This window comes from Molossus molossus, unplaced genomic scaffold (assembly GCF_014108415.1).
Source record: "Molossus molossus isolate mMolMol1 unplaced genomic scaffold, mMolMol1.p scaffold_m16_p_1, whole genome shotgun sequence".
Taxonomy (NCBI): domain Eukaryota; kingdom Metazoa; phylum Chordata; class Mammalia; order Chiroptera; family Molossidae; genus Molossus; species Molossus molossus.
This window is the reverse complement of record NW_023425344.1, coordinates 63,877,978-63,901,060: the sequence shown is the minus strand read 5'-3', so window position 1 is coordinate 63,901,060 and position 23,083 is coordinate 63,877,978. Positions and strand designations below refer to the sequence as shown.

General features: G+C 37.9%; 1 protein-coding gene across 1 annotated transcript in view; it reads left to right on the top strand.

The window, feature by feature from the left end:
• Positions 1 to 23,083, top strand: part of WDFY3 (WD repeat and FYVE domain containing 3) — a 251,523-nt gene that overhangs the window by 6,803 nt on the left and 221,637 nt on the right. The window contains exon 2 of the mRNA XM_036256644.1: positions 1,004 to 1,094. Coding sequence (XP_036112537.1) covers positions 1,004 to 1,094 — 91 coding nt within the window. The remainder of the gene's footprint in view (positions 1 to 1,003; positions 1,095 to 23,083) is intronic.

Here is a 23,083-nt window from a genome sequence, read left to right as displayed (position 1 = left end):
AGTGATATAGACGGCAAAACAGGGTTATTGTTGCATAGGTTTTTGAGTGATAATTAACTATATTTGAAGGCAGTATTACTGATTATGTTTAAACTATTGTAATAATGTTATCAAAGAGATTAACAAATATCTAACAAAAACAAATAGTTGATCAGAAAAGCATAATGTTGCTAAAAGATGAAACTATTCTTAGGCAAAATATTTCAGAGTTAGAAGGCCCATGGGAATTAGTCCAAGCTCCTCATTTTTTAATAAAAGATCTTTGAGACCACAGAAATAATTAAGATTATAAAACTTGATGTGGAGTTGAAAAAGACCAGAACCTAGATCTCATTATTCAAATACTAGTCTTTTCATATTAAATATTGAATGATGAATAAAAGAAACATTTAAATATCCTATATAATATCCTAAATAACTCAAGGTTGGTTTAGAACTATCGAGTGAGGAAGCAGTGTTTCTGATTTTAATTTAGAGCAAATCAGTTCAGCTGTATACCACATTTATCTTCAGATGTTTGACAAATACACCTAGAAAAATAACATGAGGATTTTGTGTGTGTGTGTGTGTGTGTGTGTGTGTGTGTTTCTCTCTCTCTCTCTAACATTTGGGGCTCCTAAAAGAGAAAAAGTGATATATGATGAATGAATGAATTCTGGACTGGAAGTGGGAAGAATTGGGTTCTGAACTTGGCTCCGCCACTAAATAACTTGTTTTGACACTGATTCTTTGCATAACATTTCCATGTTCAGTTTCCTCACCAGTAAAATGAAGAAGCTGAAGTAGATGGTCTGTAGGAACCATCATTAAATGACTCTTACATTCTTTATGGATTTTGAGTAGCAAATTTTACCTACTTTAAATAAAGTGTTGTCATGTGTTCCACTATTAAACCATTAGCAACACATAAAGAGATAGAGAATCAGTAGAAAACAAATGACTCGTGATGCTAAAACATACTCTGAAAATAAACTGGGTTTTCTTTTTCTTTTCTTCATCACAGATATAATACTTGTCCACCTCTGCTTCAGGAGCAAAGTGCCTGCCGCTGCTGTTTCCACGCCGGTTCATGCCAGCCCAGAGCAGAGAATCAGGTCAGTTTTAGGATTGCGGTGTCTACTGAACAAGGATCCAGGAACAGAATCACGATAGTCTTTGTTGCACTCTTACACTGGAGCAAGACCACGGAATGTGATTCAGAAGAGCTGGGTTTCAGTCGTTCTTGCCCACTGATGGCTGGGTAATCTCGAGTGAACCTCCTTTTCTGAATGGCTTTCAGTTTTCTGTACCCGAAGAGGATATGTTAGAATAAATTACCTCAGTTTCAATTCTGGCTTCAAAGCATTATTACTTTTATTGTAGTTATTTACATAGAATAAAATAATATTTTCAAAGCATGATTTTTCTGGAAAAATCTAGTTGTAAATACAGGCTTTAGAACTCTGTTGTATTTTACTTCGAGTGACTAGTTTGAATGATGCACTGTGCTGTGAGTCACTGGAAAGTACTATTGTTACCTAGTTGCCTTAGTTTGAGTCTTCGACTTGGCTTTACTTTTACTGAAAAGCTTATTTTTCATATGAGGTTATTAGTCCTTCAATAATGTTCTGCAGCTTGGAGAGGCTACTTTTTGACCTTGTTAGTTCTCTATTAATTGCCAGTGACTAGATTCAAATTAATTTCAGCACAAAGGGGAAGTTATTAATCCTTTCGGTGTGTCAGAAGGGCTGACAGAGGACCCAGGGATAGACGTGCGGATGGGCCCGCTGAAAAGCACCCAGGAGCCAGGTGCAGTCAGGTGACCCTCAGGCTCAGGGGAGGCTGCTCCTGCACATCTGTTTGTCTCACTGTGGAAGCTGGCTTTCTTCACCTTTCCATTCTTTGTCAAGGAAAACATGGCTGCCACCACCTCCCAAGCTTTGTATCTTGTAATTCAGACTCCCAAAGAAAGGCTAACTCCTAAGCACCCAATCCCACATTTCCCAGAAGAGACTGATTCTTCAGTCAAGTGCCTGTGGACAAGCTGTGACTTAGGGCAGGGTTATTTTTAAACTTTGCCATGGTTGTCTTGCCATCTTTGTTTCAAAGCTTGTTCTCATTCCTACTAAAATGCAGATGACTAATAATATATAGTATTACTCTTTTCAGGTGTATTTGTATTTTAATTGGTATCAATTATCAAGCTAAAGCTGCATTTTCCAAACTGTGTAGAAGTGATATCCTCTGTTTTGGTTTATAAAAATGATTAGCATAGATGCAAGAAAAGCATTAGGAATTGAAAATAGTATTTTAAGGTTCAGGGAGTGGAAGAAAATGGGTAACCATATTTTTTGTGGTTAGAAGAGGAAGGCAGATAGATAATGAAATATCTATCTATCTATCTATCTATCTATCTATCTATCTATCTATCTATCTATCTCTAAGGTAGAAATACAAAGATTGGATGGATATAGCTGTTTGACCTGAACTTCTAGACATCAGTTTCTTCATCTTAAAAATAGAACTGGTGATGGTGGTACCTCATGGGGTTCTTGTGAAGAATGAATATGATATATGCTAAGTGTTTAAAATAGCCTGTGGCACACTCGCAGCAGCAGCAATTTTTGAAATAATTAGATTCGATTATATGATTATAGAAGTCCCATCTAGCTAAAAAAAAATCTGTCCTTGACCTTAGCTGGTGATCTTTCCTCTGTGTGCCTTTACATAGTCTTTCTGCCATGTGTGTCTGGCTCGGTCCCAATTTCCTCTTTTTGTAAAGATAGCAGTCATAGGCTCACCCTAATGACCTCGGTTTAACTTGTATTCTTCTGTAAAGATTCTTGATTACTTCTTTAAAGATTCTATCTCCAAATAAGGTCACATTCTGATTTGCTGGGGATTAGAACTTCAACAAATGAAATTTGAGGAAGGTACAATTTAGGCTATGGGACTACCTAAGAAATTACCCCAAAATTTAGTGACTTAAAACAACAAATGTTGCTCTGGCCGGTTTGGCTCAGCGGTTAGAATGTCTGCCCATGCATCAATGGGTTACAGGTTTGATTCCTGGTCAAGGCCATGTACCTGGATTGCAGGTTCAATCCCTGGTCCCAGTTGGGGTTGTGCAGGAGGCAACCAATCAATGTGTTTCTCTCACATAGATGTTTCTCTCTCTCTCTTTCTCATCCCCCTCACCCCCTCCCTTCCACTCTGTCTAAAAATTAATTAAAAAACATCCTCAGTGATTATTAACAAAAAAACAAACAAAAACCAACAGATGTTATCTTTTGTTGATCAAGAATCTGAGTGTAGTTTTGCTGGGTCCTCTGGCTGCATTCAGCATGTCTGCGAGGGCTTCAGTCTCATCTGAAGTTCCTGGGAGAGGATCTGCCTCCGGTTCATTCACATGGCATTTAGTTCCTCCTTGGTTGTTGGGCTGAGGGCCCCAGTTCTTTTCTTTTTAAAAAATTGTTATTATGTTTTGGTTTCTGGTGTACAACTTAGTGATTAGACAATCATATACTTTACAAACTGATCCCCTCGATATTTCCAGCACTCCACCTAGCACCAAACATAGTTATCACAGTATTATTGACTATATTTCCTATGCTTTACTTACTTCCTCATGACTGGTTTGTGCTTCCTAGTTCCTTCACCTCTTTTCACCCAGTGCCCCAACTCCCCTTCCCTCTTACAACCACCAGTTCTCTCTCTCTCTCTGAGTCTGTTTCAGTTTTGTTTATTTACTTTGTTCTTTAGATTCCACATATAAGTGAAATGATAGGTATTTGTTTTTCTCTGAGTGACCTATTTCACTAAGCATAATACCATCTAGGTCCATCCATGCTGTCACTAATGGTAAGATTTCATTCTTTTTTATGACCAAGTAATATTCCATTGTAATATATTCACCACAGCTTTTTTATCCACTCATCTATTGATGGGCACTTGGGTTGCTTCCATAGCTTGGCTGTTGTAAATAACACTGCAATGAACATAGGGGTGCATATGTTCTTTTGAATTAGTATTTAGGGTTTCTTTGGATAAATCCCCAGAAGTGGAATCACTGGGTCATCAGGCAGTTCCATATTTAAGTTTTTGAGGTAACTCCATACTTTTTTCCACAGTGACTTCACCAATCTGCATTCCCATCAACAGTACACAAAGGTTTCCTTTTCTCTACATCCTCACCGACACTTGTCATTTGTTGATTTATTGATGATAGCCATTCTAACAGTTGTGAGGTAATATCTCATTGTGGTTGTAATTTGCATTTCTCTGATCTTGACCATCTTTTCATATGTCTGTTGGCTATCTCCCTGTCGTTTTTGGGGAAGTGTCTGTTAGGTCCTTTGCCCATTTTTTAATTGTATTGTTTGATTTTTTTGGTGTTGAGTAGTATAAACTCTTTGTAAATTTTAGATATTACCTCTTATTAGATGTATCATTGGCGAATATGTTCTCCCATTTAGTAAGTTGTCTCTTTGTTTTTTAATGGTTTCCTTTGCTGTGCAAAAACTTTAGTTTGATGTTATCCCATTTGTTTATTTTTACTTTTGTTTCCCTTGCCCAAAGAAAGATATCAGAAAAAAATATTCCTAAAAGAAATGAAAGAGATTTTACTGCCAAAGACCCAGTTCTTTGTGTTGGCTATTGGCTGGTAGCCTACCTTAGTTTCTTGGAATTTGTGAGCCTTTGGTTTTGTAACATAGTTTGGGAAGGGCATCCTATTACTCTTTCCTCTTTGTTAGGAGTGGGTCATTTGGTCCAGCCTACACTTAAGGAGGGAAGATCACACAAGGGTGTATATACCAGAAGGTGGAGTCATTGGGGGCCATTTTTGATGCTCCTTACCATAGTATATAAGATTGAAAAAAGAAGAAAATATGCTAAATGGAAAAGTATATAAATTATATTATTTAGAAAGCTTAATCTTAAACTTTATACAGAAGTTTATCGCCCTGGCTGGTTTGGCTCAGCAGTTAGAATGTCGGCCCTCAGACCAAAGAGTTCCGGGTTCGGTTCCTGCTAAGAGCACATACCTTGGTTGCAGTTTGTCCCCTGCCTCCATTGGGGTTATGTGGGTGGCAGCCAGTCGACGTGTCTCTCTCACATCAATGTTTCTCTCTCTCTTTTCCACCCCCTCTCCCTCCTGCTCTATCTGAAGATAAGTGGAAAAAAAAAAAAAAAAAGGTGTCCTCTGGTGAGGATTAAAAAATAAAATAAAATAAATAGTTTATCACTCTTATGCCATATATCTTTATAAACAGAAAATACCCACCTCATTCTTATACGTAAAGGAGAAATGTAGCATTTATTTCCATTTCTTTTTTAAAGCAAAGGTGGGTTTCATTTTTTTGTTTTCATTAAATCACTTCTTTCTGGTCCTATGTAGAATTTCTAAGTGGCTTTTCACTTTGTTGGGTTGTTAACCTGCTGTTTCTCATAAAATATCCGAAGGCCTAATCTCATTTTCCTAAAAAAACTGTAAGAGTAAGAAATCTCAGTTAAGATTAACTTTATCAACTCTTCTATGGTCACTTTCTACAACTAAGTTATTATAAAGTGTTAGAAATTATCAGACATTATAAGGATAATAATACACAGCAAACTGGTGAAGGGAAATGCCCAATTACAGCTACTTTTACAGAAAGTAGTGGCACAACCATATACTCTGTACCCTTCAGTTAGCAGTTTTCAGTATTTACATTGATGGAGAAATACTTGGAAAGTGTTTTTATGGGTCTATTTTGTATTTTTTGTTTTGGAAAGCAGTTTAGTTGTGTTTCTGGACATGAAATCTGACCTAGTTGGCTTTTCTGGATTAGTTGATTAAAGGCAAGTATGTAGGTAGGTGTGTGTGTGTGTGTGTGTGTGTGTGTGTGTGAGTGTATGTGTATGGCTTATGGAGTAAAATTTCTTCAGTAAATTGAGTCTAAGAAAATCTCAAATTTATTGAGAAAAGATTGTTTTAAAAAACTTCTTTAGAATAGTTAGGGCATATACCTCTAAAGTAATGGTTCTCAATCTGTGGGTCCACGACAACTTTGAGGGTCAAACGATCCTTTCACAGGGGTCGCCTGAGACCACTGGAAAACACATATTTCCGATGGTGATTCATAATAGTAGCAAAATTACAATTATGAAGTAGGAAGAAAAATAATTTTATGGTGGGGGTCACCACAACTTGAGGAACTGTATTAAAAGGGTCATGGCATTAGGAAAGTTGAGAACCACTGCAAAGCATCAGATTGCATGACTGAATTTTCTGACTGCTTGTTTAATTATACAGTTGAACAGCATGGGTTTGGACTATTTGGGGCCACTTACATGTGGATATTTTTCAATAAATATTCAGTCAGTTCTGTGTACTTTGCATATCCTCAGGTTTCGCATCCATGGATTCAACCAACCACCTATCAAAAACAGTATTTTGGGCCAATTGTATGGGCTGACAGTATGCACGTACTACACTTATATAACAGGGAGTCCTGGATCAAATCACCTGCGGTTACCGAGAGTTGTCTGAAGTTTTGTGGAAGTCAAAAATTATGTGTGAATTTTCAACTGCATGGGGGGGGGGGGGACATCAGTGTCCCAACCCAATTTTGTTCAAGGTTCGACTGTAATTATTATTGAATTACTATAAATATATATCATACATTTTGAGACTTATTTTTAATTCCCACTAGTTTTGGAGTTTAAGTAATTTCATACTGTATGGACAATAGGATTTTTGTGTGATACCTCTTCTTGTTGGCAGGCTGTGGTGTAACAGAAACCATACAGCATTTAAAATATAAGGTTTTCTTTTGATACACATAAAATGGATTGGGAAAACCCCCTCAACTCCATGGGAAAAAGCCTGTGGCATTGATTATGGCAAAGAGGAAGTTTGAACTCAGGCTTTTAGGGTTCTAAATTACCAGGATGTTGACCTGAGAGGTTTTTAAAAATAATTTGCCACCCTGGCCGGTTTGGCTCAGCAGTTAGAGTATCGGTCCGTGAACCAGAGAGTTCCAGGTTCGGTTCCCGCTAAGGGCACGTACCTCGGTTGGGTTGCAGTGTGTCCCCAGCCCTGGTGGGGGTTGTGTGGGTGGCATCCAGTTGATGTGTCTCTCTCACATTGATGTTTCTCTCTCTCTTCCCCCCTCTCTCCCTCCCGCTCCATCTGAAGATAATTAAGTCTATTGGGTTGACATTGGTTAATATCATTCAGGTTTCAGGTGTGGGTTTCTGTGTTACAAGATCTGTACATTGCACTGTGTGCCCACCACCCAAAGCCAAACCATCTTCTGTAACCATATATTAAGCCCCTTTCACCCCCATACCTCTGCCACCTTTCCTCTGGCAACCACCACACTGCTGTTTGTGTTCACAAGTTTCAGTGTTTATATACCACATGAGTGAAATCATATGGTTCTTACTCAGCTTTTCCTTCCTGACTTATTTCACTTAGCATAATATACTCAAGGTCCATCCATGTTGTCACAAATAGCAGTATTTCACACTTTCTTATGGCTGAGTAGTAGTCCATTGTGTATATTGCCACATCTTTATTCCAATCTTCTATCGAACAACACTTGGGTTGTTTTCATGTCTTGGCCACAATGAATAGTTCTGCAATGAATAAGGTGGTATATATCCTGGCAAATACATGTTTTTTAATTTTTTGGGTAGATACCCTGGAGAGGGATTGCTGGGTCATATAGTAGCTCTATTCTTAATTTGTGAAGAATCGTCAGACTGTTTTTGCATAGTGGCTGTACCAGTCTACATTCCCACCAGCAGTGAATGAGGGTTCCCTTTTCTCCCTGACCTCTCCAACACTTGTTATTATTGTGTGTCTTGTTGATAATGGCCATACTAACAGATGTGAGATGGTATCCCATTATAGTTTTGATTTGCATTTCCTTAATTGCTAGTGAGGTTGAACATCTTTTCATGTATCTTTTGGCTATATGTCTTCTATGTCTGTTCAGGTCCTCTGCCTATTTTTTGATTGGGTTGGTTGTTTGTTTGGTGTTGAGTTTTATGAGTTCTTTATATATTTAGGATATTAACCTTTGTTGGAGCTATTGTTTGCAAATATCATCTCCCATTTGGTCAGATGCCTGTTTGTTTTATTGTTGGTTTCTCTTGCTGTGCAGAAGCTTTTCAGTTTAATATAGTCCTATTCAATTATCGTTGCCTTCACTTTCCTTGCCTTCAGGGACAAATTCATAAAATTTTCTCTGTGGCCAAGATCTATAAGTTTGGTACCTATGTTTTCTTATATGTAATTTATTGTTTCAGATCTCATATTTAGGTCTTTGATCCATTTTGAATTAATTTTTGTACATGGGGACAAACTGTAATCCAGTTTGTTTGCTTGTGGCTATCTAATTTTCCCAGCACCATTTATTGAGGAGGTTATCTTTGCTCCATTGTATGTTTCTGGCTCCTTTGTTGAAAATTATTGCCCATATACATGTGGATTTATATCTATTGAGGAGGTTATCTTTGCTCCATTGTATGTTTCTGGCTCCTTTGTTGAAAATTATTGCCCATATACATGTGGATTTATATCTCGGCTCCCAGTTCTGTTCCACTGATCTGTGAGTCTGTTTTTCTGGAAATATGCTATTTTGATTATTGTAGCTATATAGTATAATTTGAAGTCAGGTAGCATGGTATCTCCAGGTTCATTCTTTTTTTCTCAGGATTGCTTTGGCTAGTTGGGGTCTTTTGTGGTTCCATACAATCTGATGATTTTTTTGGTTCTATTTCTTTAAAAAATGACATTGGGATTTTGATGGAGATTGAATTAAATCTATATATTGCTTTGGGTAATATGGCCATTTTTACTAGGTTGATTCTTCCAATCCATGAACATGGGATGTTTTTCTACTTTGTGTCTTTTTCAATCTCTTTTAATAATACTTTGTAGTTTTCAGTACATAGATCTTTTACATTCGTTAAGTTTATTCCTGGGTGTTTCATTCTTTTCGTTACAATTTCAAAAGGAATTTTTTTTTTTCTTTTTTTTTTCTGAAGTTTAGTTGTTAATATACAGGAAGGCAGTGGGTTTTTTGTACATTGATTTTATATCCTATAACTTTACTGTATTTGTTTATTGTTTCTAATAGATTTTTGGTGGAGTCTTTAGGGTTTTCTATATATAGAATTATATTTATAGAATCATAAAACTGCAGAAGGTGGAAGTTTTACTTCTTCCTTCGTTATTTGGATGTCTTTTATTTCTTTCTCTTGCCTTCTTGCTCTGGCTAGGACTTCCAGAACTTTGTTGAATAAGAATAGCGAGAGTGGACATTCTTGTCTTGTTCCTGATTTTAGAGGAAAGCTTTCACTTTTTCACCATTGAGTATACTGTTAGCTGAGGTTTTGTCATATATGGCCTTCGGTATGTTGAGGTACTTTCCTTGTATTCTTGTTTTATTGAGTGTTTTGATCATAAATGGATGATGTATCTTATCAAATGCTTTTTCTGAATATATTAATAAGATATGTGATTTTTATCATTTTGTTGATGTGGTGTATTATATTGATAGATTTGCATTTGTTAAACATCCTTGTGCACCTGGAATAAACCCTATTTGATTGCGATGTATTTTTTTAAATGTATTGTTGTATTCTCTTTGCTAGTATTTTGTTTAGGCTTTTTGCATCTGTATTCATCAAAGATATTGGTCTGTAGTGTGTGTGTGTGTGTGTGTGTGTGTGTGTGTGTGTGTGTGTTTTATCCGTGCCAGGTTTAGGTATCAGGGTTATATTACCCTTATAAAATATGTTAGGAAGTATCGCCTCTTCTTCAAATTTTTGAAAGAGTGTGAGAAATATAGGCTTCATATCTTCTTTGAACATTTGGTAGAATTCACTGATGAAGCCATCTGGTCCTGGACTTTTATTTTTGGGGAGGTTTTTGATGGTTGTTTTAATTTCCTCACTGCTGATCGGTGTATTTAAGATTTTCCAATTTTTTATGATTTAGTCTAGGAAGGTTGTTTATTTTTAGGAAATTGTTTCTTCTAGCTGTTGAATTTGGTGGCATATAGCCTTGCATAGTATTCTAGTATGAATCTTTGTATATTTGAGATGTCTGTGGTGACTTCTCTTTCATTCTGATTTTGTTTATATGTGTTTTTTCTTCTTTTTCCTTAGAGAGTCTAGCCAGGGGTTTGTCAATTTTATTAATCATTTCAAAGAACCAGCTCTCTGTTTTATTAATTTTAAAAATTAATTTATTAATTTTGTATAATCTTTTTGTTTTCTATTTCGTTCAATTCTGCTCTGATTTTTATTATTTCCCTTTTTCAGCTGACTTTGGGGATGTTTTTGTTCTTCTTTTTGTAGTACTTTAAGATGTAATGTTAGGTTGTTTACTTAGGATTTCACTTGTTTCTTGAGATAGGCCTGTAGTGATATAAACTTTCCTCATTACTGTTTTTGCTGAATCTCAGGAGTTTTGATATGTCGTAGTGTTGTTCTCATTTGTCTCTGTATATCTTTTTTTTCCATTTAGACAAATGTAATTTATTTATATTTTTTAAAAAAATTTTTTATCTATTAATTTGTTTTTGTTACAGATGTTTCTCATTTGTCCCCCATTAACACCCTCCTTCCCTTCCCCCACACCCCATCCCCAGCTTTGTTGTCTGTTCATTGGTCATGCATACCTGCATGTAAGTTTTGTGGTTTATCTCTTCCCCCACAAACCCCCCCTCCTCTGAGACTTGTCAATCTATACCCCACCTCTATGTCTCTGGGTTAATTTTGTTCAGCAGTTTGTTTAGTTCATTATATTCCACAAATAAGTGAGATCATGTGATATTTGTCTTTCTCTGCTTGGCTTGTTTCGCTTAGCATAATACTCTCCAGGTCCTTCCATGCCATCTCAAAGGATAATAGATCTTTCTTTCTTATAGCTGCATAGTATTCCATTGTGTACATGTACCACAGCTTTTTAATCCACTCATCTACTGATGGACACTGGGGTCTGTATGCCTTTTGATCACATCTTTTATTTCTTCTTTGACCCAGTCATTTCTTAGTAGTATGTTATTTAATCTCCATGTATTTGTGTGTTTTTTTACTTCTTTTTTGCAGTTGATTTCTAATTTCAGGGTATCATGGTCAGAGAATATGCTTAGTATTTCAATTTTCTTGAATTTGTTGATGCTAGTTTTGTGTCCCATCATATAGTCTATCCTTGAGAATGTTCCATGTGCACTGGAGAAGAATGTATACTCTGATGTTTCTTTATTGATTTTTTGGTTTGGATGATCCGTCTAGAGCTGTCAGTGGAGCATTAAGGTTCCCCACTGTGGTTGTGTTTTGAACTATTTCTCCCTTTAGTTTTATGAGTAGTTGCTTGATACATTTTGGTGCTCCCAGGTTGGGTGCATATATATTAAGTGTTGTTTTCTCGATGTAGTGTCCCCTTTATCATTACAAAATGTCCATTTTTGTCTCTAGTTATCTTTGTTATATTGAAATCTGTTTTGTCAGATATAAGTATGACTATACCTGCTATTCTGTGGATATTATTTGATTGGAGAATAATTTTTCACCCCTTTACTTTGAATCTACCTTTGTATTTGCAGCTTAGATGTGTCTCCTATAGGCAGCATATGGTTGAGTTTTGTTTTTTGATCCACTCTGATACTCTGAGCCTCTTGATTGGTGAATTCAGTCCATTTACATTAGGGTAATTATTGATGATGAGGATTTCCTGTGGCCATTTTATCTCTTGTTTTCTGGTAGCTCTGTGCCTCTATTGGTTCTTTTCTCTCTGTTGTTTGTTCTCTCTGTTGAAGTACAAAATACTTCTTTTCTCTGTTTCCTCTTTTTTACACTATGTGTCTTAGTTTGGGGGTGTGTGTGTGGTTACCATTAGGTTTATAAAAAATAAAGTTGCATATATACAGTAGTTATTCTTTTTTTTTCTTTTGAGTGCATCTGATCTTCTTCCTTCTTTGCCAGTTCAGACCTTTACCCTCTCCTCCTCTTTTATGTTTTTGTTCTCACAAATTATTTCTGTTTATGCTGTAAGTTTTTTTGGTGATCTTACTCATAGTGTTGTGACCTTATGTTGTTTGTTTCATGTCGCATAACTTTCTTGAATATTTCCTGCAATGGAGGTTTTCTGGTGATAAAATCCCTAAGCTTCTGTATTTTTTCCTCATATTTAAAAGATAATGTTGCTGGATATAGTATTCGTGGCTGCTAATTTCTCTCTTTCAGACGTTTTGATATTTGGTTCCACTCTCTTCTGGTTTGTAGGGATTTTCCTTTGTAGGTCAGTTCCTTCTTTTACTGGCTGTTTTAAGCATTTTTTGTCATTAATTTTTGACAGGTTAAATACGATGTGCCTTGGAGAGAGCTCTTTGGATTGAGGTAATTAGGTGTTTTGTTTGCTCCTTGGATTTGAAGATCTAGTTCTTTTTAAAGGTTTAGGATGTTCACATCCACTATTTGTTTGAATAGGCTCTCTGTTCTTTTCTCCCTCTCTCCTTCTGGTATACCTTTTACTCTTAATTTTGCTTTTTCTGATAGAGTCAGGTAGTAGTTCTTATAGATCTCTTTCATTTTTCTTTATGCTCAGGTGTTTCTCTTCTTCCCTTTGCATCATTTCTAGATTCCTACCTTTGATGTCACTAACTCTCCTCCATCTGGTTGGCTCTGTTTCCTGTACTCAGTAGTTCATTCCTAATCTCTTTAATCGCATGCTTCATTTCTAGGATATCTGATTGGTTCTGTTTTAAGGTTTTAATCTCTTTGGTAAAGTACTCTTTTTGTTTATTAATTTATTTTCCGAGTGCATTCATTGAATTGCCTGTCTTTATTTTCTCACCTCTCATTGAGTATTTTTAGAACTGCAGTATTGAAATCTCTGTCATTTATATCACAATTTTTGTGTGTTCCAGCTTGCTTTGTGGGGATTTTTTTTGTTTCTTTCCTGTGCTTCCATGTTGCCGTGGTCATTCATTGTATTTGCTGGTCTCTTCTGTCTAGGCAGCAATGTATTGTTGACCTTTCTCTAGCAGCTTTTCTGAAGAGGTCTTTCTATTGTTTTCCAGTAGATGGCACTGGATCACAAGATTTTTACCTCTATGATCTTCCCAGACTTGACCTCCCAGGCTTACAAAAGACAGTAGGGCTGTGCTGCTTGGGGGTGGGATTTATTTTGCCCTCCCCATAATGGTGACCCCAGACCTTCCTGGGGTATCCCTCCAAGCACCCCAGCTGGGGATCAGTCACAGAGGGAAACAGTGGTTCCACTACAGTAGCTATTGATTTACAGATAATGGGCTTCTTGACCCGACTCCAAGGGCAACAGGCGAGTTTTGGGAGTCCAAAGCGTAGCAGGGCTCCATGGTTCTGTTTCTCTGTCTGAAACACCACCGTTTGACAGTGGACAGCCACACGTCAGAACCTCTGTGCTCTATCCTGTGTCTCTGCAGGCATCTCTGCTGTTTAAATCACTATTGGCTGTGCTTGCTCCACAGCACTGCCCACCATGACTCTGTTCCTCCCCGCAGAAGAAGTACCTGTTTCCACTGGCTTCTTCCCCTCGCTGGCCAAGCTGCGAGTTCCTGGCTGCAGAGTTGAGCCATATGAGCTTTTCTCTCCTTCCACCTCCCGGTTTATTCCTGGTTGCCCATCTTTAGATGCTTCAGTGCGTGGGTGTCTCAGGCATGCCGCCACCCTCAGTAGGGAATTCTTTGTTGGGACAGAGTTGGTTAATTTGTTGAAATTTCAGGGGGAGAAGCCAAGGGGATCTCTCACGTTGCCAGTCCTCTGAGGTCACTCTCGTTCATTTCTTAAGTTGTTTTTACTCATGAGTTTTTGAACGTTAATATATAAATAAAATGATATCCTGCTAATGATAATATATAATCCTTAGTGCTTAGTTGATTGATTATACATTTGATTAGCATATTGACTTTTTTTTTGAAAAGTAGAATTGAGTTTGCATAAAAGGGTATGAGTTTGGAGCCATTGCTTAAATTGTTAACTTAGAAAAGGTGGGGAAAAGAGAATGAAGGAACTCAGTGTGCTATTTTTGCTATAGATCTGAAAAGATATTTTAATAGTTACTAAATAATTTTATTTTTTTATTATTATTTTTTTAATCCTCACCCGAGAATATTTTTCCATTGATTTTTTTTTAGGCAGAGTGGAAGGTGGGAGAGAGAGAGAGAGACATCAATTGGCTGCCTTCCGCAGGAACCAGACCAGCGCTGGGGATCAAACCTGCAACCGATGTACGTGCCCTTGATTGGGAAGTGAACCTTCAATCCTTCAGTCCTCAGACCAAGTCTCTAACCTCTGAACCAAACTGGCCAGGGCTAAATAATTTTTTTTAGTTGGTAACACTAGGATATCAACTTTCCATCTTTATTTTCTTTTTAAACTTGTTTTGATCGACCCAACCCATGTGACTTGAGCATCGACTCATGCACCAAGAGGTCGCAGTTCCATTCCCAGTCAGGACACATGCCGGGTTGTGGGCTCAATCCCCAGGGGGGGCATGCAGGAGGCGGCTGATCGATGTTTCCATGTCTCTCTCTCTCTCTCTCTCTCTCTCTCTCTCTCTCTGTCTCTCTCTCTCTGTCTCTCTCTCTCAAATAAATAAATAAATAAATAAAAATTTGCCCTGGCCAGTTTGGCTCAGAGGTTGGAGCGCCAGCCTGCGGTCCAAAGAGACCCGGGTTCGGTTCCCACTCAGGGCACATACCTCGGTTGCAATTTGTCCCCGGCCCTGGTTGGGTTGTGTGGGTGGCAGCCACTCAATGTGTACCTTTCACGTCGATGTTTCTCTCTCTCTCCCTCCCTCCCTCCTTCCCTCCCACTCTATCTGAACAAAAAATGAAAAAATGTCCTCGGGTTAGGATAAAAAAAATAGAAGAAGAAAAAATAGTTTACAAAAACAACAAAACCCACTTATTTTGATCTCAGAGAAAGCAGTAGGAAGAGGACTGTCTGTTCCTTCCATTGTCTTGTAAAGGACATGTCACGTGGTATGTTACTTATGGTAGGACTGCCCCTGCACCTCAGTGTTATGACGACTTCTACTGAAAGTCATCTGTTAAGTGTATTAATCTTGATATGAGGTGACTGTGGCCATGTAGTAGCATTCTAAAGAAAGCTAACCTTCATCTTTTAGAAAAAGGATTTATGTCTAAGTTGAGGGAAATATGGAATTTAGGAGGAAGTCTCCTGCTTATGTATATTTTGCTTCTAATTTGGTCGGACATCTGCTTTACCTTTGCCTGAGCAGATTTTTTATGTGCTTTATATAAATGAAAATGAAGAAGGCTGCCGCTCTCCTTAAGAGTTTGCAATTTGGAAGTGTTATACAACATAAATGATACAGGGGAGGAAGTGGGGGGAATCAGAAATATAAGCTCTCAAGCTGTTTTATTACCTCCCTTGTGTATAGTGAGGGAGGAACCTCAAAAAGCCTAGAGAATCACATTATATAAATAAAGATTCAGTATTTTTTGACTGAATGAAGGATTGTTGTGAATGGTCTGGATGCTGAAGTAGAATGGGAATTACACAGTTATTTGATTCAAAACATAGTTAAGTACAGGCCCCTTTAAATTTTTGTTTGCTTTTTAATATTTTACTTAATCATTTCGGGACTTCTTATAAAAATTAAGATATTTTGTTCTTCTCCCCTCCAAATAGCTGAAATTATTTAATGGTCTGCTCTCCCAGCCTTCCCCCTTCCTCCCTTCCCTTTCTTGTTTCCTTCCACATAAATTTTGACCTTTCAGTTTGGTTCTTTTATAGTTGGTCTCACTGCATGTTTCATAAATCATGTATCACGTGTTCATGATGCAAGAATTGTTTTTCTCCTTACAATATATTGAGTTCTTTCTTAACTGTGTAATTGCCTACTCCAGAAGATGTTTCAAAAGTCCCGTAAGCGGTGACTTTCCATAGTTAACCTCTGAACTAGTCATAGTTCAAAATTCAAATTTTTAAATTCAGAGTCAAAATTTGGTCTATTTTTGTAAAATGGTTTTTAAAGAGTTTTACTTCCTCCATCATCAGTAGCTTCTCCTGAGGCTTTGCAGTGTCTGTGAGGGCATTCAGGAGTAAGGGCCTTTTCTGTGGTCGGGGATTGTTGAAGGAAAGCTGTACAAGATGTTATCAGCAGGCAAGCTGTTCCTCACGAAGAGCTCAGTTCCTTGTTGTGCGGCCCCACGATAGAGGTTATGGTTGTTCTTAAGGTGGGTTCACCTGTATCTCCTGGTTTTTAGATCATATATCTTCATGTTTATCATTTTCTGTACCTGCCAAAGAACAGCCCTGTTCAAAGAATTAAGTTTTATGATGTCACAGATTATGAAATCTACCCTCTTCCTCTGAATAATAGCTAATAATAAAAAAATACTATATTAATAGTGAATACTTACTGATTCCTAGGGTTTTCCATATATTACATCATTTATTTTTCATAACAACCTTGAAAGATTGGTTCTATTATCATACTGATTTTATGCTGCTAGTAACATGTTGGCAGGAGAAGTTACTTGCCCAAGGTCACAGGCTTGGGAAATGGCAGAACGAGCAATGCAACCTAGGAGTCTGCCTCCAGGACTCGGGCATCTAAGCGCCCTTCTATCCTGCCTCTCTCACACGTGAAGAAAGACTTTTTTTTTTTTCACTAAAAGAATGAGATTCATTTTTTATATATTTGAACATATATTTGATTATATTCATTATATTAAACATGGACCTGGAATGTTTTATCCTATTACTGATAAAAGTAAACAAATACATTCTAAAAAAAAATGTTTGGAGCGGAATGACTTGTTCTGTCTTCTCAGGTGACCCTATGTAAGGTTAGTATCCTATTTTGGGGAAGAATCTATTGAGTCATAGTTAAATCCCAGGCTTTGCTGTGTCCTGATCATATTTTTGGTATTTAGCATGCTAATTTAACTCATTTGTTTCCTTTGGAAATTCTTTACCTAAGTAGATGTCCATATTTACCTTTTCTTAAGAAAATTATTTTGAGAACAAATATCCTGGTACCAAAAGCTATAGAAGTCAAGTACAGGAAGTACAGCCAGGCTCCTGTGGAACTGAATGTTTTTAGTATTTATTCTCCATTTCTTTTTCTGGTGCTGCTTGTACTCTTATTTTGTTTCTCTGCCAAATGGTTTTCTCAGCTTTCTTATCAGTGTACAGTGGTCAATCAGGGGTGTAAAGTTTAGCTAGCCCTTTTATTTTGATAATCATATTCTAAATTCTAACTTGCTGGAAGAGAGAATTCATCTGTCTCGTTACGAAAGCTGTCCAGCACTTCCTGTCACTGTCATTGGAAGTACCCTTCATGACAGAGTTGCCTTTTCCGCAGGTGGGGGAAGGGCCACTTCTCTAAGAAGGGCCTGTGTATAGGAAGAAGGTATCTTTAGTGTAGTAACTGAAGCAAATCATTATCTATGAATACATTTTTGGATTTTAAATTTTGATACATTTTAAAGTGAATTTGAGTTAACTCTGCTTTTTCTTACCTTTGTGGGTGTTGTACTCTGTGGCAAACTTACTTTCCAGTAACTCATAAGAGTCTGGAATGGTGATACATTTTAAGTTTAATTTAATAGTGGAAAATGGTCTGTGAATTAAATGAATGAGTTTTCAATCATATATTGTAATTGTGTTTTGAAGAAGCATAGGTTCTTAAAAATTTTAAAGAGTTCTCCCTGTCGTGTATTCCAGCAAAAACTGTGTGGTGACCTTAGCTATCATTTTTTCTTTTTCATTAGGTTCATTATACTCCTCCTTTCTGCATGCTTGGCCTGAGAGCTGGGTCTCTGAGAGTGGTTTGGCCTTTTAAGAATAACAAAATTATCTGTCACAGAATTAACAGAAAAAAGAACTTCTGTGAGATTGTATAAGTTATATGCAAATAGTTTAAAGATTTTATGAAAATGTAATTTGCTCCTTTACCTTTTCTCTTTGTGTGTGTGTGAGAGAGAGAGAGAGTGGATGGGAGGGAGGGAAGGGGGGAGAGAGAGAGAGAGGGAGAGAAAGAAACATTGATGTGAGAAAGACACATTGGTTGCCTCTGGCAGGACCCTGACTGGGGCCAGGGATCGAACCCACAACCCAGATAGGTGCCCTTGACTGGAATTGAACTGGGACCCTTCCATGGGTTGACAATCTAACCTCTGAGCCAAAACAGTCAGGGCAGGGATTTTTAGTCTTTCTCCTTTTAAACTCAATTTTGCATTTTGAAAATTTAAAACATATGGAAAATGTAATGAATTTACAGTGTATATCTAAATACTCTCAACTTCAAGTCAATAATTATCAATGTTTTGCCACAAACATTGTCCTGTTTATATACATTTCAAAGAAGGGTTTTGTATTGCTGAACCATTGGAAAGTAATTTCAACAATCATGACACTTGACTTATAAGTACTTAAGCAAAATAACAATAATTTAATATTGTCATGTTAAATCTAGTCCATATCCAAATTTTCCAGTTACCTCCCAAGATTTTTTTCAAAGCTTTTTTTTTATTTGCTTATGTCTCCTTATCCTTTAAAAATCTAGAATAGCCTCCCTTACCCTTTTCCTCTTTCTCTTTTTTTTTCCTACTAACTTTTTGAAGACAGACCAGAACAATTTTCTTGTAGAAATCCACATCCGCATGTGTTTCTTCCTGTTGTCTGAGGTTAGGAAATGTTTCTTTCATAGGAGCAGGAAGCCACATGAGATACATAAGAAAAATTTACAGGGGAATTGGATAGTGACTTGAAGTAGTTATTACTGGGGTGAACATTTAGAGCCATGATTTTATACTTTGGCTATATTTTTATGTTTTATAATGATTGTGAAATGTCTAGGTACTATGGAGGGAAGAGCTTCAGAATCAGAAGATCTTAAGTTGAAGTCTTATCTTACCACATGCTAGCTAAGTGGCCTTGTTCAAGTACGTTAGTTAGCCTCTGACTGTGGTGATGAAGCAGCGTACTGGGGGGTAAAACAGAGCCTTTGGAGTTAGGCAGACCTGTTTCTGCACAGCTGGTTCTTCTGGTTACTATCATGTGACATTGGGCTACTTCTCTTCTGTAAAAAGGGATTGATAATATCAAATTCATATTTTTATTGTTAGGGTTAAAGAGATAATTCATGCAAAATGCAGGAAGTGAAGGCTGGCATATAGAAGTACTTGACATACGTTGGCTTTCTTTCAGAGAATTGTCGTGAGGATCCAGTTAAATGGTAAAATAAATATGAAATCCCTTTGTAAAGAATGAAGTCCTATGCAGGAAACTTAGCCAATATCTAGGAAATTGAATATGGATGTAGAGTGTTGTAGTGATTTCCATTTATTATACTTTGAAGAAATCTCTGCAGTGATGGTTTCCTAAGAAATACTCTGTAGATGCTATAAATGACATTAAAGAAACCTGCTTTTTTAAGAAAGTAGAATAAGTTAATGTAAGACTTTTGTAATTATACTTTTGTTTATAGAAAACTGACTCATTGATCTCTCTGGGCTGTGAGCTAAATAAAGTCGGTGAGGCTAGGCAAGTATTTGCAGCTTGAATGCTTTTGATGTAGCTAACAGAAATTTGTTGTTTTTTAAAAATTTTATAAAAGAAGAAAAGTTGATTAAAGATTTTGCAATTTGATGGTAGAAAAAATAATATCTAACTCATAGCATTAAAGACTATTAATCTGTTATCCAATTGGAATTTTTATTTTTGTTAGCTTGGGCCATGGTATATGGGACTAATGGGTAGGGGTATGTATTATTAGCATTACAGATTGGATAAGACTTCATTAAGGATCTGATTGTCTTTTCCCTAAAAATCTCAGGTGATTTTTCCTTCCCCCATTTTTTAAAAACCTCAACAGGCAGACAAACTGTCTTTGTAACCTCATTGCCCAGTGGAATAGAAGATAGGTCAAACACTTTCATTTTTAGCTATCATTTAATTCTTTAAGCAATATGTTTGGAGAATAAATTAAACAACTTGTTGCATATGAAAATTCTCACTGTTCTATTGGCCATATATTTACATGCTTAAGCCTCTAGAAATCCAAGCAAAAGAGCCCATCTGTAAACTGATATTAGATTCTCTCCTTCCTTCTCCCTCTGTCCCTTTCCCCCTACACACACGCACGCATGCACACGCACACCCACACACACACACACAGTTAAGATTTTTGAATTAAAGTTTGAAGGACAATGTTACTTTTTATGAAAAAACTGAATGAATGCAGTAATTAAAACTTGTGAGGACAGGAGGCCATGCTGAGAGTTATTTAATCTTCATTACTTTTATTTAGTTTGTTGTCTTTCTTTTTTATTTTGTTTTTAATTTCTAAAAGAAGAGGTTTATAGAAATGTTCCAGTTCTAGGACAAGGGGATAAGAAATTTTATAAACTAGAAAAGAACTATTAGAAGTAAGCTTTTTGTCCTGAGAACTAAATCAGTTCATGAACTCGTTAATGTATATTTTGCCATGTGTTGTATTTTATAATCATAGTGTAAATATCAAGAAATGTTTATATTTAGAAAATGTTTTATTTTTATTGTGCATCTTGAAGTTGAAAGTTACTTGAATCTATTACTGATATCTAAAATCTGCAGATATCGGTGCTCAAGTGGGATCCTAGAATCCAGATATAAATATGTATTGTATAACTTGTATATACAAGGTGGGGCAAAAGTAAGTGTACTGTTGTTTATATGGAAAATAATACAATAATAAATAAATAATAATGCAAGAATAAACTCGATATGTTTTTGTTTTATTCCTCACCTGAGGACATTTTTTCCATTTATCATCAGATAGAGTGGGAGGGAGGGAGGGGAAGAGAGAGAGAGAGACAGAGAGAGAGAGAGAGAGACAGAGAGAGACAGAAACATCGATGTGATAGAGCCACATCGACTGGTTGCCTCCTGCACGACCTGATCAGGGCTGTGGGTGAACCGCAACTGAGGTATGTGCCCTTGACTGGAATTAAACCCACGGCTCATTGGCCCAAGGGCCGAGGCTCTAACCACTAAGCAAAACCAGCCAGGGCTAAACTCTATGTTTTGCATACTCACAACTGGAAACTTACTTTTGCCCCACCCTGTAATATTCATATACATATTATATATGTATGTAGTTTTATATAATATCTAGTTATATATTGATGCCTTGAACTGAGAAATTAAAATAGGATCTACAGCCCTGCCCGTGTGGCTCAGTGGATTGAGCATCATCCCATGGACTGAGAGGTCCCGTTTGATTCCTGATCAGGGTACATGCCCGGGTTGCGGACTCGATCCCCAGTAGGGAGCATGCAGGAGGCAGCTAATCAGTGTTTCTTCCTCACATCAATGTTTCTCTCTCTCTCAAAAAAAAAAAAAAAAATTAAAAAATAATAATGAATTTAAAAATGAATTAAAAAATGGATCTACAAAACAAAAGCAATATAAACATGATTCGCCCTGGCCAGTTTGGCTCAGCGGTTAGAGCGTCGGCCTGCGGTCCAGAGAGACCCGGGTTCGGTTCCCGCTGAGGGCACGTATCTCTGTTGCAGTTTGTCCCTGGCCCTGGTTGGTCGTGAGGGTGGCAGCCACTCGATGTGTCCTTTTCACGTCGATGTTTCTCTCTCTCTCTCTTCCTCTCTCTCCCTCCCGCTCTATCTGAACAAAAAATGGAAAAAATCTCCTCAGGTGAGGATAAAAAAAAAAAAGAAGCAGCCACATCGAGACTGGTAGGAGGGGTGGAGACAGACGGGCTGGTCCCACACCCACGTGTGGCAGATAAAAATCAGGAGGCTCCCGCGGCTGGGAAGGTCCTTCCTGAGGACTGAGGGTCCCGTCCCACACCAGATGCCCCGCTCAGGGTTCCAGTGCCAGGAAGAGAATCCCCATAACTTCTGGCTGGAAAAACCAGCAGGAACTGAGGCTCAGGGAGGCTGAGGCAGCAGGAGCCCCAGGCAGCTCCTTAAAGGGCCCGCGCACGGACTTCTCGGACTCTCTCCCTCTAAGCTCGGAGGGGAGGCAGCTCGAGGGGTGCCAGAGACATACAGGGAAGAACTGAGCTGTTTGGCACTGGAGCGAGGGCTGGAGAGGGGGCTTTCTTCCAGACAAACATGCTGTCAGAGGCCTTTGTTCCTTTGGTGAGCCCTTCCCGGGGGTGGCAGACAGCCGCCATATCTGGGACTCCAGCAACCTGGCTCACACTGGTAGCCCCGCCCTGCTGACTCCCTGAGGCCCCGCCCCACCCAACTTTCAGGCCCACCCAAGCTGTTGCCACTTGCTTCACCATAGCATTGGCCTGTCTTGGATCCTGCTTCAGGTTTTTCCTAAATTCTTTCAAACGAGCAGCATCTGGTCTCAGCTAGCCCCATACCTCTCATTAAGTAATACACAGAAATAACCACAGGGAGGCAGCCAAAATGAGGAGACAAAGAACAGAACAAAACCCCAAGAAAAGAACTAAGCGAAATGGAGATAAGCAACCCAACAGATGCTGAGTTCAAAATACTGCTTATAAGGATGCTCAATGAACTTAGTGAGAACGTCAATGAACTTAGGGAGGGCCTCAAGAGCATAAAAAAGGACCAGTCAGAAATCATGGATGCACAGTAAGAATTGAAGGAGGCATTAACTGAAATAAAGAATAATTTACACAGCTTCAATAATAGAGTACGTAAATCCAAGGAGCAAACCATCGATTTGGAATATAAGGAAGCAAAAAATGCCTAATCAGAACAGCAAAAAGAAACAAGAATCCCCCCAAAAAATGAGGATAGTGTAAGGAGCCTCTGGGACAACTTCAAGCGTGCCAACATTCGCATCTTGGGGGTGCCAGAAGGAGAAGAGCGAGAACAAGAAATCGAAAACCTGTTTGAAACAATAATGGCTGAAAACTTTCCTAACTTGGGGAAGGAAACAGACATACAAGTCCAGGAAGCACAGAGAGTCCCAAACAAGATGAACCCCAAGAGGCCCACACCATGACCCATCATCATCAAAATGCAAAAGGTTCAAGACAGAGAGAATCTTAAAAGCAGCAAGAGAAAGGCAGCTAGTCACCTACAAGGGAGTTCCCATTGGGCTG